A 14,855-nucleotide genomic window follows, 5' to 3' on the forward strand; every position below is an offset into this window, starting at 1 on the left:
CTGGGTTGGTCTCTGGGCTCCTGCCCAGCTCCTGCCTCCCAAATGGATGGCTGCGTGCCCCCATGCTGTCCCTCCCTTGCCTCCAAACTACTCTTCCATCCTTTAACGTCTACCTATCTCTAGTGGCTTTCCTTAGGATTTTGTGTTCGTTTTTTCTGCTGCCCAACCTGCTTCTCGCGTGGCGGAGCCCCCATCCTGACCTCTCTTCCTGTCTACCCCCCCCTCGAGGTGACTTTCCCGTTCCTCCCTTGAAAACACCCTTTTTCCTTCCAGCTGAAGTCTCCCCCTTCCCCACCTCTCGGGCGGCAGGGTTTGGGGTGGCACAGGGAGGAGGACCAGGGCTCGATGTTATCATTTTATGGCACGCAGGTGGGTGCTGGCTCTCATCCGTCTGCCTTCTCTCCTCCGCAGACGGCTCTGCCTCCCAGGTTCAGCACCTTCCCAGCTCTCAGGTACTGTGGCCTGACGAAGCTGTCTGCCTCCGCAAGAAGAAGAGACACCCTCGTCAGGACCCCTTCGCCCGCCTCTCGGCGCTCAAGGACGACCTCTGCCACCGGCAGCTCCCCGAAGACCAGACAGCCATCCTCAACAGCGTGGACCACGACGACCCCAGCGGGCACGCCACTTTGCTTTAGCCTCGCGCCGGCCCAAGAAGGTTAAAAAATAATAATAATAATAGGGGTTTGGAGGGAGCTGGAGCCTCGTCTGCGTGCACGCCGGGCCGGGGGGTCATGGCAAGGATGAGCTGGGGGGGACCCTGGGGTGGGCTGGGGTCCAGGGGGGTTGCCTGGGGCTGCTCGGATCTGCATCTCCCCCTTACGGCTTCAGTGGGGTGGGAAGGGGGTGTTGCACCTTGGTTTCGGAAAAGATCTCCAGATGTAAAAGGCACAGGCGGAGCTTTTGACATCTGCTTCTGCAGCGTGCGCGTAGGTAGAAATTGTGGAGTTAAGCAGCTGGCCCTGAATCGCTGGAAGAAATGACGCGGGGCGTAATTAATTGACATGAAACTACTGGTCCAACTAACAACTGGTAATCCCCTGAATCTGATTATGATAGAATGAGACCAAATAATCCCAGGAAAGCTGTAATTGTGCAAATCTCCTTGCCTCCCCCTTCCCAGCCTCCCTTTATGTGAAGATAACAGCAACAACAATGTCACTGACATCTTTCCTTACCTATCTCTGAAAGGGAAAACCAGAAAGACCCCAAGGCTTCAAACCAGCCTGAGATTGAGAAATCACAATCTGTCTGTGCATATGCGTTTTAACCTTGTTAACGTGTGCCGAACACTTTGCAAGCACGCAGGTGTGGGACTGTTTTCACCCACGGGTGTCTTCCCCCCGAGTGTGGCTTGTGTCAACCTTGGTGAGGGTGGTTTTGATCAATTCTTCCCGACGCTCCGTGTATCACTAGCAAATGTTCTCCAGTGCCGTGCAGTGATGTGATTTCTTACTACGGTAACGTTTGTAAACTTTATCCGTAACTGCAGAACGGGGCGACGCCGTTGTAGGGGTGCGAGCGAACGGGGTTTGGCTGCGTAGACCCCAAAGCCTCTTGTTGGCAGCTCGCTGATCCCGAGCGAGAGCGGCTGGGAAGTGCCCGGCTCTGTGGCTCACAACGGACGGCTTCTCCGAGCAGCCTCGCAAAGCTCAGCCCAGCATTTCGCATCGGTCTGACCCGTGTTGCTGCTGGTTTCGCTGCGTGCCCCTTCCTCCTGCTTCAGCCCAGCTGCCCAGGCGACCTGCGACACCTGCTTTGGGACTTGTCCCTCTCTTTGCCCCGTCCCAGGAGACCCGCTGTTCCCCTCTTGGTAATGCTGTCCTAACTCTTCACCAGAATGTATTTCCTCTTCCTAGGGCAGGTTCCTTTGGCAATTGATGTTTCTCTGGGTTACGTAGGCCTTTTTTCGGCAGGGAAGCTGTAGCCTGCTCCGAGAACACCTGGCTTTGGCTTCTCTTCCCTGCTCTGCCTCCGCTCTCTAACTGCGTGGCCTTGGGCAAGTCACCGAACCTCTCTGTGCCTCAGTTCTCCCATCTGTAAAATGGGGATAAGTCATATCTGAGCACTTTTGTCAAGCACTTGGCTGTCCACGGGCTGCAAGTGCTACCTACGTACTGAGTGCTATTACTACCACGTGAACCCTACCTTCAAAATAGTTAGATTTTTTTTGAAGTGGTAAGATCAAACACTTAATTCAGGTTTGCACACTTCTTCCTCTCTGGTAAAGTGCTAAACCCGCCAGCCTGCCTGGGAATAAATACCAAGTATTTCCTGTGAATATCCCTGCTTTAAGTGGATTCGGGCTGTGGAAAAATCATCAGGAGAATCCAAGAGCCTGTAGGCATTTTTTTTGCCATGGGCTTGCCATTTGCTTACAAAACTTTAGTTTATTCCCAGGTAGAATCGCCAAGAGATGCTCTGCCATCTCGCCTTTAATTGTGGTTTGCCTTGGTTATTGCTCTTGCTGCTGGTTGAACCTCAAAGGGCTTCGATGTTTGGAGAAACGTGCGAGCTCTCGCCTGCCTGGCCAGAGTGAGGGGTCGGGGGAAGGCAATGCCAATAAGCCAAGCTCCCCAGGAGGTTTTAGGTATAAATCTGTTTGTCAGTCTGCCTAGAAATTTCTGTTTTTTCCAGAACGTTGTGCTTCCTCTTCCATCGGGATGTTCAGAAACCTGCGACAGTGGCAGCGGAGCACCACGTCTTTCCAAATCTCAAAGCCCTGACTTAGGTTCGAACCACTTGACAGAATCCTCTAATCGATAAAGAGATATTTTCAAGCTTTAACAACTTCATTTAGGTGGTCTTCAAACCATGAGCGGATTTGTCTCGGGAAGGAGGGAGGGTCGCTTAGAAATGCCTCTCTCTTTAAGCCTGCATCAGGGCTCTTTTTTTAATTTTGAGAACCTCGTGACCTGATGTAATACCATCAACCACCAGAGCGAGACTTCAACTTTGCTAACAGTATGACCGAGTGTTTCTTTTATTTGAGTGTGTTTTAGGGCTTTACCTAGAATCCACTTGGATCTGAATTGATTTAATGCCATTTGCCCGTTCGGCAGTGGGAAATCTCTGTCCGGGTGACTTCAGCTCACTGGCGTAGGTGTGAGAGGAGCTGATTTCTGCCCCAGACCGTGGCTGATGTTGCAGCGGAGGAGGACACGGGGCCGCGGGGGGCCGCATCCAGCCTCCCTGAGGACGCCCGATGGGGCGAGCGGGTGCCTCGGTCGTGGCCGCCCTCTCTGCGTGGACGTGAGCCCCACAGGTGACGTTCACCCCGCGCGGGGCCGGGGACGCTCCGCGGCGCGATGCCCCGCTGGGTGGGGGGCGCGTAGGCTCCGTGCCGCAGCTCGCTCGCTCGTCCTTTCGCTCTCGTGGCCTGGACCTCTCTAGCAGAAAGCTTCCTTTTTCATTTGAGTGCTTTCCAAACTATTTGCAATGCCCGTTTGTTACGGGCGAGGCAGCGTCTTCGGGCTCTTGAGGTTTTGACCTCGGGACCGTGCCCCCGTCCCCGCCGTAAGGAGGAGGATTTGGAGCGCAGGGAAGGTTGACAGAGCGCGCCAGCTTGCTTGGTCAATCTTTTGAGAGTTTGTTTTCCTTTTGCAGGTGTTTTGAGCCGATGGGCCCCCCTGCTTTTCATGGTCTTCGACCTTTAAAGGCTGGAGCTGCAGCCCTCTCTCTTTCAGCCGTGTACCTGCCACGCTGCTGGAGTGGGAAATCCCGCCAGGGCGCCTCGTGGACGCGTCTCTTCCCTAAACCATCCTTACCTCCTTTCCCCGCTAGACCGAGTTACCTTCTGATAGACTCTTGCCACGTGCTGGGCCGTGCTTTGGCAGATGGGCTCGCCTCTTGCTTTGGCAACTTCCTCGCTTCTCCCAGCTCTCTGGTTTCCATGCCCTTACGGGGTTTCTCTCCTCTCCTCCCGCGGACCTGGGACATCGAAGCTGTGTCAGACGATGCCAAACGTTTTCCCCCATTCCATCCCTGTTTGAACTCCGTTTTGTTTTGGTTGTTTGCAAACACGGCTGCTGCTGCTTTTTTCCTTTTTCTTTCGTGCTGCAAAATATATCTTGATTTTTTTTATTTTCATGGGCCAAACTCTCTTATTTTGTAAGCTTGTCCAAGGTAGATGGTTCTTGCTGCGTTGGTAAACGTGCGGTTCCTCCTTGCATGGCGCAGACGCGACGTGTTCCATTAGGTCTCACGCAAAGAGCTGGGCTGCGGTGGATAAAATGCTTCTGTATCTGACGAGGGCATTGTCCTTGGGCTGTGCCAATGTGTCCGTGCAGCGAGCACCAGCTCTGGGGGCCCGGTGCTGCTGGTGGGTGGGAGCAGTGCCCTAGGGGTTTCTGATGGGCTCTGCCTGCTGCAGCCAGGCCGAGGGGCTGGAGGAGCACGGAGGCTGCTGCAGGTTTGTTCTGCGAGCATTAGGAAGTGAGAAATGGGCAGCATAAGGCTGCCCCCAGCTGGGGGTGGATAATGTAGGGAGGTATGCACAAGGGTGTCGTGTGGACCCCTTGAAAGGACGGCTGTAGGGTGCCACCCTGCACACCCTGCCCGTGAAATCGGTGCTTTCCCTTTGCAGGCAGGTCTGGATGTGACGTGCTGCCTGGTTTTGTGGCAGGAGCTGTTGAGTGATTTAGGCCAGGTATTTTTAAGGTAACTTTGCTGTGCAAACCCACTGATGGTTTGGGTTTTTTTTTTGTTTTTTCCATGGTTTGGTTTTGCAGTGTTTACGTAAGTGAAAAGGCGAGTTAGTGCTGGTGGGGAGAGCAGGAGCATTTTCTGCTCGCTGGTAGGGCTCCGTTCCTGCGCCTGCCTGGGGCTGTGTACGTGTACTGAGATGGGGTCTGTAGGGTGGGAGCCTGCAGCTGTCTTTGCAGCCCTCTCATGGACTTGCACCCTGACTCCCCCTGGGCTGGAGCCTCTGGGAGGTGCCGGGGGCACCTCTGGCGCAGGAGGGCACCTTGCGGCGCCGCTGCTGTGGGTGGCTCCACGTGGAAGCCCCCCCATGCAGGATGGGACACAGTTTGCTCCCGGGATGCTGGGAAGTGTTTGTGTGGGTACCTGGTGATTTTCCTAGGGCAGGGAGCTCCCCGTTGCTGCTGTGTGTTGGTCACTTGGGGCTTCGAGGCCGTTCTGGGTGGCTGGTGGGCACGAGGCTGTTGCGTCTCTGTGCGTTCCCTTGTCACCCCATCCGGCGCCACCACCCTGTGCTTGTCACTGCCCGTCAGGGAGTTTTGGTAGGTACCAAACTGCAGGGAAGGGTTTGCCCAGAAGGACCTCTGCCTCGGTTTCCCCAGCTCTACAGAGGGAATAACAGCACTGCTGTGCCTACCTCCAGGGGTGCTGAGGGCTCAGCACTCCAGCTCACCGTCCCAGCAGGGCTGAGTCATGTCCATGGCACCTGGGCATGACACACGCCTTTGAGCTTACTGCTGCTCATATCCTGCAGTTTGGGTTAGGATGAAATCTGCCTGGCATTTTGGTTTCTCCTCCTCCTCAAGGCAGCGAGGGAGAATTTAGGTTTCTCCGAGTTCTGGGCTGGTTTCAGCGCGTGTTTTCAGCTGTGCTTCTGGGCTTGGGGTATTTTTTTGGAGAGCAGGGAGGTTTTCCTGGGAGGCCTGAAGGCTTGCGGTCTGTAGGGATTTCTCCACGCCCCGCTTGGGCTCGCTGCAGCCCGGAGCTGGCAGAGCTGATGCTTTTTGTGCGGAAGGAAGTCTTTTCAAGGAGCCGGAGCTAAAAGCAATGTATATATGAGATATAAATATATAGAGAAGTGTAGGACAAGGGTAGATTATGTATGCGAAGTCTGGTATATTTGCATGTAAAGGCTATGTTTGTCTATAGGGGGAGAGTGTTTAGAGCTCTATTGGTAGTGGGGGGGGGGGATTGGGATGGCCAAAGTCGGGCAGGGGGTGGGAGCAGCCAGATTTGGGATTTGGGAACGGATGGGCACAGGGCACCTCTCTGCTGCCCCGTGGCAGCAGGCCTGCCCTTCACTGCGTCCCCATCCCTGCTATGCAGGACCAGGTTTCTTTTTTATGTTCCCCCCCCCCCTTTTTTTATTTTTTGCTGTGTTCATTGTACGTGACTCATCACTGGGCCGTGATAATGAGAAGCAGGTAGGAGCGAGGGGCCTTTTGCCTGCATGTGGGGCATTAAAGCGGAAAGAAACATCATGTTGCCTCAGCTGTGGTGTCACTACAATCGTTCAAAGGGAAAGCAACGCCGTGCAGAATCCCTTATCTAAAATCCACGCAGATGCTGCTCTCTGGTTACTCACGTTGAAGCATTTTGCTTTTGCATCTGTTCTTCCCAGAAGAGCGTGAGTCAGACGAGATGAGAGGGATACGGCTAAATCGGCTGCGAAGCGCCGCGCGGGCTGAGCCAGGCTGTCCCAGCGGCGGTTCCTCCGTGGGACGAGATGTTCTGCCTCCCTCCCAGGCACCGCATGGAGCCGTGTCTTTTTTTAAAACTCGTTAGCAGGACTTTTGGGGCAGGGGATTCATCCACCAAAGACACCGGCGGAGGCAACGTCAGAGCTCACCCGCCTGATGCGCTGCAGCGTCGCCGGTTTGCGCACCGAATCGGGAGCCCCTTGCAGGGCACAAAGGCAGGCTGGACCCGCTGTGGTCGCAGGCAGCGATGACGTGGGCTGAAATTGCAAAGTATGCGATGGCTCCGGGCATGGGGATGGCTGAATTTTTTTTTTTTGGATGCTCATCGCCCACCAAGGAGCCCATCCCCGTGCTGCTTGGGCACGGGGTAACCCTTTAAAGGGAATGTCGACTCCCATTTCCACCCTTCAGCTTAGTTTTGTTTTCTTTTTCTGGATGTCTTTGCTTCTCTTTGCCTGTCCTTGCAGAGGAGGAGAGGCTGCGAGGTGTAGTTGGTTCCTATTAGAGGTGATTGCTGAAATCTGTAGGGGAACTATCTGTAGGGGAAATACCTGAGTCAGGTACTCCAGGGCTGTTACTGGATGAGGAAGCAGTGATGGCACGTGTGATTTGGCACCTTCTGTGCATGGAAGAGGAGAAAGCTAGCACTGACCTTTATTTCCATGACACCCACTGCTGCGTGGCAGAACTGCACGGCTCCGGGCTCCTGGGAGAGGCTGGAGGACGGAGCCTGCTCCCCTCTCCGAGTGACCGGGACGAGCTGGAGCCACACAAAGCAGTATTTCCCCAATTTCCCCATTTTTGTGTGTTTTGGCCTGGCAGGTTTGTGCTGTCTAAACTGCCCGTCCCTTGTCGTGTGCGGCAGCAGGTGTCTCGCCCAGCGGTGCTGGGTGACCTCAGGACGTGTGCCCAAAGCGTCCCAAATCCCCGGGGCTCTGGGCGTTTTTTTGATACGTGCATGGATGGATGAAGGACCGAATACGGGGAGGGGGCAGAGGGATTGCTCAGGGTTTGGGGGTTTTGGATGCTGCAAGCATGCGCCGTAGTGGTAGGTGATAGGGGTTTTATACTGGTTGCAATGGGGCAGGGCGTGCGGTACGGAGGGGCTGGCATCCTGCAGTTTTTGCACTGGTCGGAGCAGGAGGGGCTCGTGCCTGTCCCCTGCGGTGTCCCTTTGTGAGGCTGGGGGCTCTGGGGACACCAGGAACGGGGAGGGGGCTGCTGGGCACCGGCTCCAGCCACGCAGAGCGGCCAGCCCCTGCTCACGCCACGGGGAGGAGAATTTGCCCAGGTTTTTGCTTTACCATCGAAATCCCGATTTCTCTCCCGGGGGGAGTTTTGTTTCGGTTCTCTTGAAGCTACAGGCAAGCAAGAGAGCTGCCGAGGGGGTGCCCATCGCCCAAGTCCCAGGCTTCAGCCCTGTGGTCTCGAAGCCCCTGTGATTCCCACCCACCCAGCACTTTGAAGAGAAAATGACCAGAGAACCGAGCCCCAGTATCTCTATCTAAATAAATGATATTGGTGTATCGAAACCGCGTTGTACATAAAATTATACAAATATATAGTTACTTTCTATTTTAGAAGGGGGGGGGGAGAATAAATATTTAAAATAATTCCTTAGTACTAGGTGTCAGAAACTTCTGTGCAGCATGAGAGAGGCTGTCAGAGGTGGAAAGAGTCTAAAACAGCGGGAGCAGAGCGAGTATTTTTACATTATATTGCGCTTAGGCTTCTCTGCTTCTCCATCCACCTATAAATAGACAAAAAAAAATATATATATACAAATATATATATAAAAAATATATATATCTAAGCCACATAGCTGTTTTATTTTTGTATCCATGCCTAGTGCTGTCTGAGCAATACGGTGGCGAGGGGGGGAGAGGGCTGGCTGAGGCTGGGGGCTTTGTGCGGGGTCTGCCCTCCGAGATGGTCTGCTCTGCTTCGCCTGCTGTCCCGCCGCGCGGTCGTCGTCGCTGCTGCTCGCTGTCGCCTTGCTGCTTCAGTAGAAAAAGTGGAAAAAAAAATAAAATAAAAATAGGAGCGGGGTGGGGGGCTCCCAGGGGAGCCCTGGCTGCTGCCAGCTTGACTCGTGCCGTGGCGAGGTGATGGTGCCCGGTGGCGCTTCCACGGAGGGGCACGCGTCTTGCTTTTTGTTTTTTATTTTTCGGAGAAACAAGTGGAATTTTAGCTCAAAGGGTGCTATTGGCGGTGGGAAGGACGTGGCTGCTTGCAGCCCGGTGGCACAGGACGTGGTGTGGGGGTGCTGTGGGGACGGGCTCCCCGTGCATCCCTCCCGTAGGGCACACCGCTGCCTCGCCGGGCGCTGCCGGCGACCCGTCCTCGTCCTCGCTGCCTTTTGGAAACCCACACGCCTTGGGGAGAGGGGGGCAGAGCCGGTGCCACCCCAGCGCAGCCCCCTCGGTGTGGGCCAAGGGGATTTGGTCCCTTAGGTGCTCCTGCAGTCCTGGCTGGGCGGCCTCGGTGCTGTCTCCCGGCGTAGGGCCTGGCCCCGGCACTTAAATACCTCTTTGGGAAGAGAAGATCTCGGAGCGTGGAGGCGGAGCGGTGCCGCGCAGGCTGCTGTTACCGGCACGGGTAACACGGGGGGGTCGGGTCATCAATGCCCTGCTTGGCACGGGGGGGACCCGTGCCCGCAGCAGCCCTTGCGGGGAAGGTGGTGGGGGTGCTCTGGGATTTTTCTTCAAAGCAATACAGACCCGCCACGTCCCCTGATGCTTGCCGTGACCCCCCTGTTTCCTTGGGGTCACATCTCCCCCTGGGCATCCGCCTGTGGGGTCTGCGCTCTCCCGAGGCTCCAGCTGCGGTTTCGGCACTGAGCCCAGCCTGGGCGAGATGCTGGAGCCGTGCCTCTGCTCCCCTCCTCGGGGGCCAGGATTTAGGGATTGCTGCACAATGGGACCAGGGGATGCTGCTCCCCTCCATGGGCTCGGTCCCATGGCCCCGTGCGGGACCCCGGTGCTGTTTTGGGCTCAGTTCCCCCTGCGGAGGTGCCAGGCACGCAGGACCTCTTTTCTTCTGTCTCGCCGCGTCCCCAACCGACCGAGGCACGAATGTAACGCGTTTGGGAGGGCGAAGGGTGCCCGGAGCTGGCCCCCTGGCAGCGGCACCGTCTCCTCCGTAGGTGTCACCTGTATTTTCCATGATATTTCTGTCTTCTTCGTTGGGGTGGGTCGGGGGGAGGGTGTTTCTAATATCAAGCCAAGATTTGTTCAGCACCACTTCTTGATATCAAAGCGAAGCATGTTTGATGGAACTAACTTGCATTTATTAGCGGTAAATACATAAGTGAAGTATTTTATATGTTTAAAAAAGAAAAAGAAAGCGAAGGGACGGGACGTCTCTGCGGCCGCTCCCTGGCGGCGGTCGGGCCGGCTGGCTTTGGGGTATCTCTCGGGGAGGGTGGGCTGGGTCGTGGGCAGCTTTCTCCTTTTCCCCATCTCCCCTTGAATCACTTACAGAAAAAAAAACAGGAACAATGTTTACAAAGCACACTTTCCACAGTACCGTTAACCCTCTGGATGCCAAACAGACACAAAGAGCCGCTCCTCCCCTGGGCGCCGCGGGACCAAGGGGCGGCCGCGGGGCCAGCATCATCCCGCTTCCCTCATTGACATATTTATGTATTTTTTTTGGTACACACAACCCCGCTTCCTCCATCCGCCGTAGCTGAGCGCGTTTCTGGGGGGGAGCTTGCTTCTCGCTGGGTATTTACTTCCTGGGGGCTTCCTGCCCCCTCCCAGGCTCTTCCTGCAGGGAAAGGGGCAGAGCTGCGGGGCAAAGCGCCCGTCTCTGCTCGGAGAGGTGTCAGCTCGGCTGGGAGAGGCCAGCGCCCTCCTAGATGCACTTTAAGGCCAAACTTCTCCCTTTTTAGAACTTTTTCCCCGCCACTTGGTGAAACAACCCTGCCTCGGCTTCTCCGTGGGGCCGGCAGAAAGCAGCCGGGGGGATGCTCCCGTGCCCCTGGAGGTGACGTGGGACCTTCTGCCCAGCTCTGGGGACCCTGCTCCCTCGGCGCTTCCCTTGTGGGAAAGCCCTACAGGAACCAAACGGAAACACCGACGTTTCTGTAGGTTTCTCGAGCCATCCTTTGGGCATCCAGAGAGAATTTCATCCGCGCGCCAGCTCCCTAGGAGGGTCCCCAGCCCCCGTGGGGACCGCAGACTTTTTAACCCCCTTCGGTAGGTTTATAGTCTCTGAACCCTCTTAGACTTCCATAGGTAGGTCTTGATATAATTTCCTCCTAACTCTACAGTATTTTCCCAGCATTTTCTTTACAACTCAACGGGTCTCTGGTTGTGTGGGACAACTGTTATTATTTTTTTAAGAGTTCTCGCCTATTGACACACAGACTAGACCATCCAACCTTGTTTCCATTTCTCGAACGTCGAGTATTACGATGTATAACACACATTAGGGTGCTCTTTGGTGCTGTTTCCATGGTAACCAGTGGAACTGACTTTTTTTAATAACAGTAACAATAAAGAAAACTTTAGTAAACTTTAGTACCGCTGGTTCCATACTCTTTGTCGTCGTGACTTTTTTTTTTCCTCCTATTTTTTTTTAAAAAAACTAAAAGTTAGTAGCGATCAGCTGCTGAATCTCTGTGGTGTTGGGTGCTGCCTTGTGCACTTGTTGGCTGCTGCATGGGCAGCTGGAGGGGGTGGCTGCGGAACAGTTTTCAGCAGCTGGGTTTGATTTGTGTAGTTTTTAACTTGCACAGATGCACACAGCAAAAATAGCATTTGGTGTGAGCCCAGACGGCAACTAGAGGGTTAATTTTTGAACTTCAGGTATGTTCCTCAAGAGAAGAAAAAAATTAAAAATTAAAAAAAAATAAAAAAAGAGAAACAAAACACTATTTTTTCAGTAAGCTTTTTTTTTTTCTGTAAACGATTTAGAAATAAATCTGAGACATGATGGTGCTGTACCAAAGCCTTATACGAAAACTTATTCTGCGCTCTGTATAATCTCTGTATCTGTATTGTTGCTCTCGGCCTCCGTTCTCGTGAAGGCCTCCGAAATGCCAGCAGCAGGGACCGGCGGTGGCCTCGCAGGTGCCACTTGGCACCGGGGTCCCCGGGGAGGACCCCGGGGCCGCGGGGAGGGGAAGCCACCGTCCGCCCTGCGCAGCACGGGGCAGAATTGGGGTCCTTCGCCCCCCTGTTCTTCTTCCAATCGGGTGCTAACCTGCCCTGGGCAGGGAAATGAGACCTCCTCGCTGTCCTCCCCGCCTGCCTCGGGGGGGGGGTTTTACATCTTCCAGCTTGGCCAACGCAGACCTCCCGGAGCCAGCCTGCTGCTGGGGGTGGCCCCGAGCGTCTGCTTTGATAGCTCTAAGCAATAAACCTGCTCTGCCAAGGCAAACCGGCCCCTCTGGCTCCTGGACTGGTGTTGGCTCCCAAGTAAATGCCGACAAGCCAACCAAAAGTGGAAGAGAATAGCTTGAAGCCCTGCCTTACTGGAAGTAGCTGGTCCCTCGGTCTCCACCTGCTGGGATTTTAAGGCCTGCTGGGTACTTAACAATTTATTGCCGGTAACATTGCATGTTCATAGATTGACTTCTTTTATTTTTTTTGTTTGTTTTCTCCTCTAATGTACCCACTTAAGAAATTATGGCGGTGTTGCAATGTTACGTACAACTAGCCATTCTGTAGGAGAATGATGGGTTTTGGAACTGATTAACTTGCTCCTCATGTAACATTACCCTGCTTCAGAAATGTTTTGTATTTTGATATAAATAAACATTTGCTAAAAAAAAAAAGAATAATAATAAAGTCCGTTTGACGTCATTGAGTTGGGTTGGGGCTCTTGGGAGCAGACGGGCTGCTCTGGGGTTGTTGCCGGGGGGGCGGGGGGGTGCTTGTCCCTTGGGGTCTAGGGGGGATGCTTGTCCCTTGGGGTCAGGGAGTCGGGTGGGTGCCAAGGCTTGAATTCCCTCGGGTGCCCTCAATCCCACAGCCACAGGGGTGTGATGGGGTGGAGGTGCTTCTCCCCAATCTCCAGCCCTGTTTCATGAGTTCTTCAGGGCAGATTGCTGGTGGGGCGAGAGGTTTGCTCTCTGCCACCCCCTCCAAGCGATGCTGCAGCTCGGGGCAATGGCAGCTTTGTGCTGAGCGTGGCAGGATTGCCCCCCCCCCCCATTCTCCCCGTTGCTCCGGGAGCCCCCTGGTGCCGGTTCCGGCTCTGACCCAACAATCCGGGGGTGCCGGCGGTGCCAGGGGCTGCCCCGGGGCAGGGTGCCCAGGATGATCGTGTCCCTGTGGCTGGCGTACATCGCGGCACGGAAAGGCACCGGCGTGCACATCCCCACCGACAGCGCACCGGTAAGCAGGGGGCGGCGGGGGGGGCTGTGGCCCTGGCTCCTGGGGCACGTTTGGTCCCTGGGTGAGTCCCGGGGCTCACCGGGTTCCCCTCTTCCAGGATGGCCCCGTGGTGGAGGTGGACGCGTTGGCCACGGTCAGTTGGTGTCTGTGCAAGGCGAAGACGAGGCAGGAGAATGCCCTCAGGGGCGCGGGGGAGCCTGGGCTTTACGTCCAGGGCATTTTTTTGAGGACCGAGCCAGCACTGCGTGTCGGGATGCAACCCTTGGTGCACCCACAGCCAGCCTGCAGCTCTGCTCCCTTCGCAGGGTGAAGAGCTGCTCTCCAGGCTGTTCCAGAGGGTGCTGGAAATCTGGGCAGAGCCCCGGGCAGAGCCCCAAGGAGAGCCACAGGCAGCGCCACGGGCAGAGCCCCAGGCAGAGCCCCAGGCAGAGCCCCAGGCAGAGCCTGCAGCGGCTCCCCCAGCCTCCCAGCAAGCCGGTGGTCCAAGCCCCCAGGTCAGCACCCACGGCAACACCTGGGACCCCAATAAACCCCTCTGGGGTGTCGGGATGGGGGGCCCTGGGGGGGCTGCCTGAATCCCGACATTCCCTAAGGTAGGAAACCCTCCTGCCTGCACCCTCAGAGGCAGCAGGTTTCAGCCACCCTGTGCCCATGCCAACGGGGCCCAGGGGAGGTTTCCTCACCCCCCCTTCCCACCCCAGGGTCCCTCCATCCCCTGTCCCACCCCCCCCCCCGAGGACCTGCTGCCGTGGTTAACTTGCCCCCCCTCCACTTTCCCCAGGATGATGCTGACCGTGGGGTGCAGGCACCCGGGCAGGTCCTCGTGGAGGACAGGATGAAGGTCCAGTACTTGAGGTGGAGGTAAAGCCCCGGGGGGGGCACAGGGCACCACCGGGATGGGGTGCTGGGGGCAGCGGTGGCTGGGGCAGCATCTGAGGAGAGATTTTTGCAGCCAGACCCGTGTCCATCGCGTCTCGAGCCTGCTGGAGGGTGATCTGGTGGAGGACAGGAAGGAGCAAACTGAAAACGGGTGAGGTCCTCTTGGCGTGGATTTTTTGGGGGGGCTCCATTTGCCCAGAGACCCCCCACGTTTGTGGCTTGTGGTCCCTCCGTAGCGGAGAGGCCCAGATCCCTTTCACCTTGCTGTCATTTTATCAGCCAGGAATTAAAATCAGGAGGGCATCAAACCCTGGCTCCCTGCAAGGAGAAAGGGGGTGCCCGATCCTGGTGGGGTCCTGTGCCCCCTGCCCCGTAACCTCTGCTCGCCGCAGCGTGTCCCAGGTGCTGCTCCAAGGCATGCCGGACACCGTGATGGAGGCCGTGATGGAGGCCGTGACGGAGGCTGTGACAGAAGCTGTGAAGGGCACCGGGATGGAGGCCGTGACAGACACTGTGATGGACACCACGATGGACACTGGGACGGACACTGGGCTGGACACCGAGACGGACACTGAGACGGACACGGGGACAGACACCGGGATGGACTCCGTGATGAACCCCATGATGGACCCTGTGATGGACTCCACGCTGGACACCAAGAGCCAGGTCCAGCTTCCCAGCGAGGACTAGGAGGTAAGCGAGCCCTGCCCCACTGCTCGCCTCCCCCAGCACCCCCCGTGCCCCTGCCCCAGCTGCTGCCACCTCTTCCCTTACGGCTCTCCGCTTCTCCCTGCAGGTCGCCGCTCTCCCCGCTCCCCTTCCCTGGCTGCATTTGGACCTTTTTGTCACCTCCGCGGTGCTGGCTTGCCCAGATGTGGCTCCCCCACCAAAAAAAATAAAAGGCTGCGTGCACCGGCTGGGCTGCGCCTGCTGTGTCCAGGTGCCACGTCCAGGGCTGGTGGCCGGTGCCGCGGGGCCTCCAGCCCTCCTGGTGGCCGTGCCACAAGGCGGCGGTGCCGGCGTGGCAGCGGTGAGATGACAAGGAGGGGATGGGAGAGGGGAAAAAAAAAAGAGGCATCTCCGTGGGAGGCCTCCTACAGCATCGCTGGCCATGGGTTATCCTGCTGCGGAGCCGGGACGGAGGGGCTGCGCCCATCCATCCACCCCTTTTCCCTTCACCATCCTTGCTGTCCCCACGGCACCAGGTCCCTCTGTGTCCCCCCAGCCTCCC

General features: G+C 56.5%; 1 protein-coding gene across 4 annotated transcripts in view; it reads left to right on the plus strand.

Annotated features, from left to right (window-relative positions):
• Positions 1–12,183, plus strand: part of IGSF9B (immunoglobulin superfamily member 9B) — a 53,247-nt gene extending 41,064 nt beyond the window's left edge. For 3 of the 4 annotated variants that reach the window (XM_083808644.1, XM_083808646.1, XM_083808649.1), the window contains exon 20: positions 412–12,183. In XM_083808644.1, the coding sequence (XP_083664770.1) occupies positions 412–635 (224 nt within the window). In that variant the 3' untranslated portion in view covers positions 636–12,183. The remainder of the gene's footprint in view (positions 1–411) is intronic. The other variant, XM_083808645.1, reaches the window with a different exon arrangement.
• Positions 12,184–14,855: the final 2,672 nt, after the last annotated feature.

The sequence above is a fragment of the Anser anser genome, assembly GCF_964211835.1.
Source record: "Anser anser genome assembly, chromosome: 22".
NCBI classification, from domain to species: Eukaryota; Metazoa; Chordata; class Aves; order Anseriformes; family Anatidae; genus Anser; species Anser anser.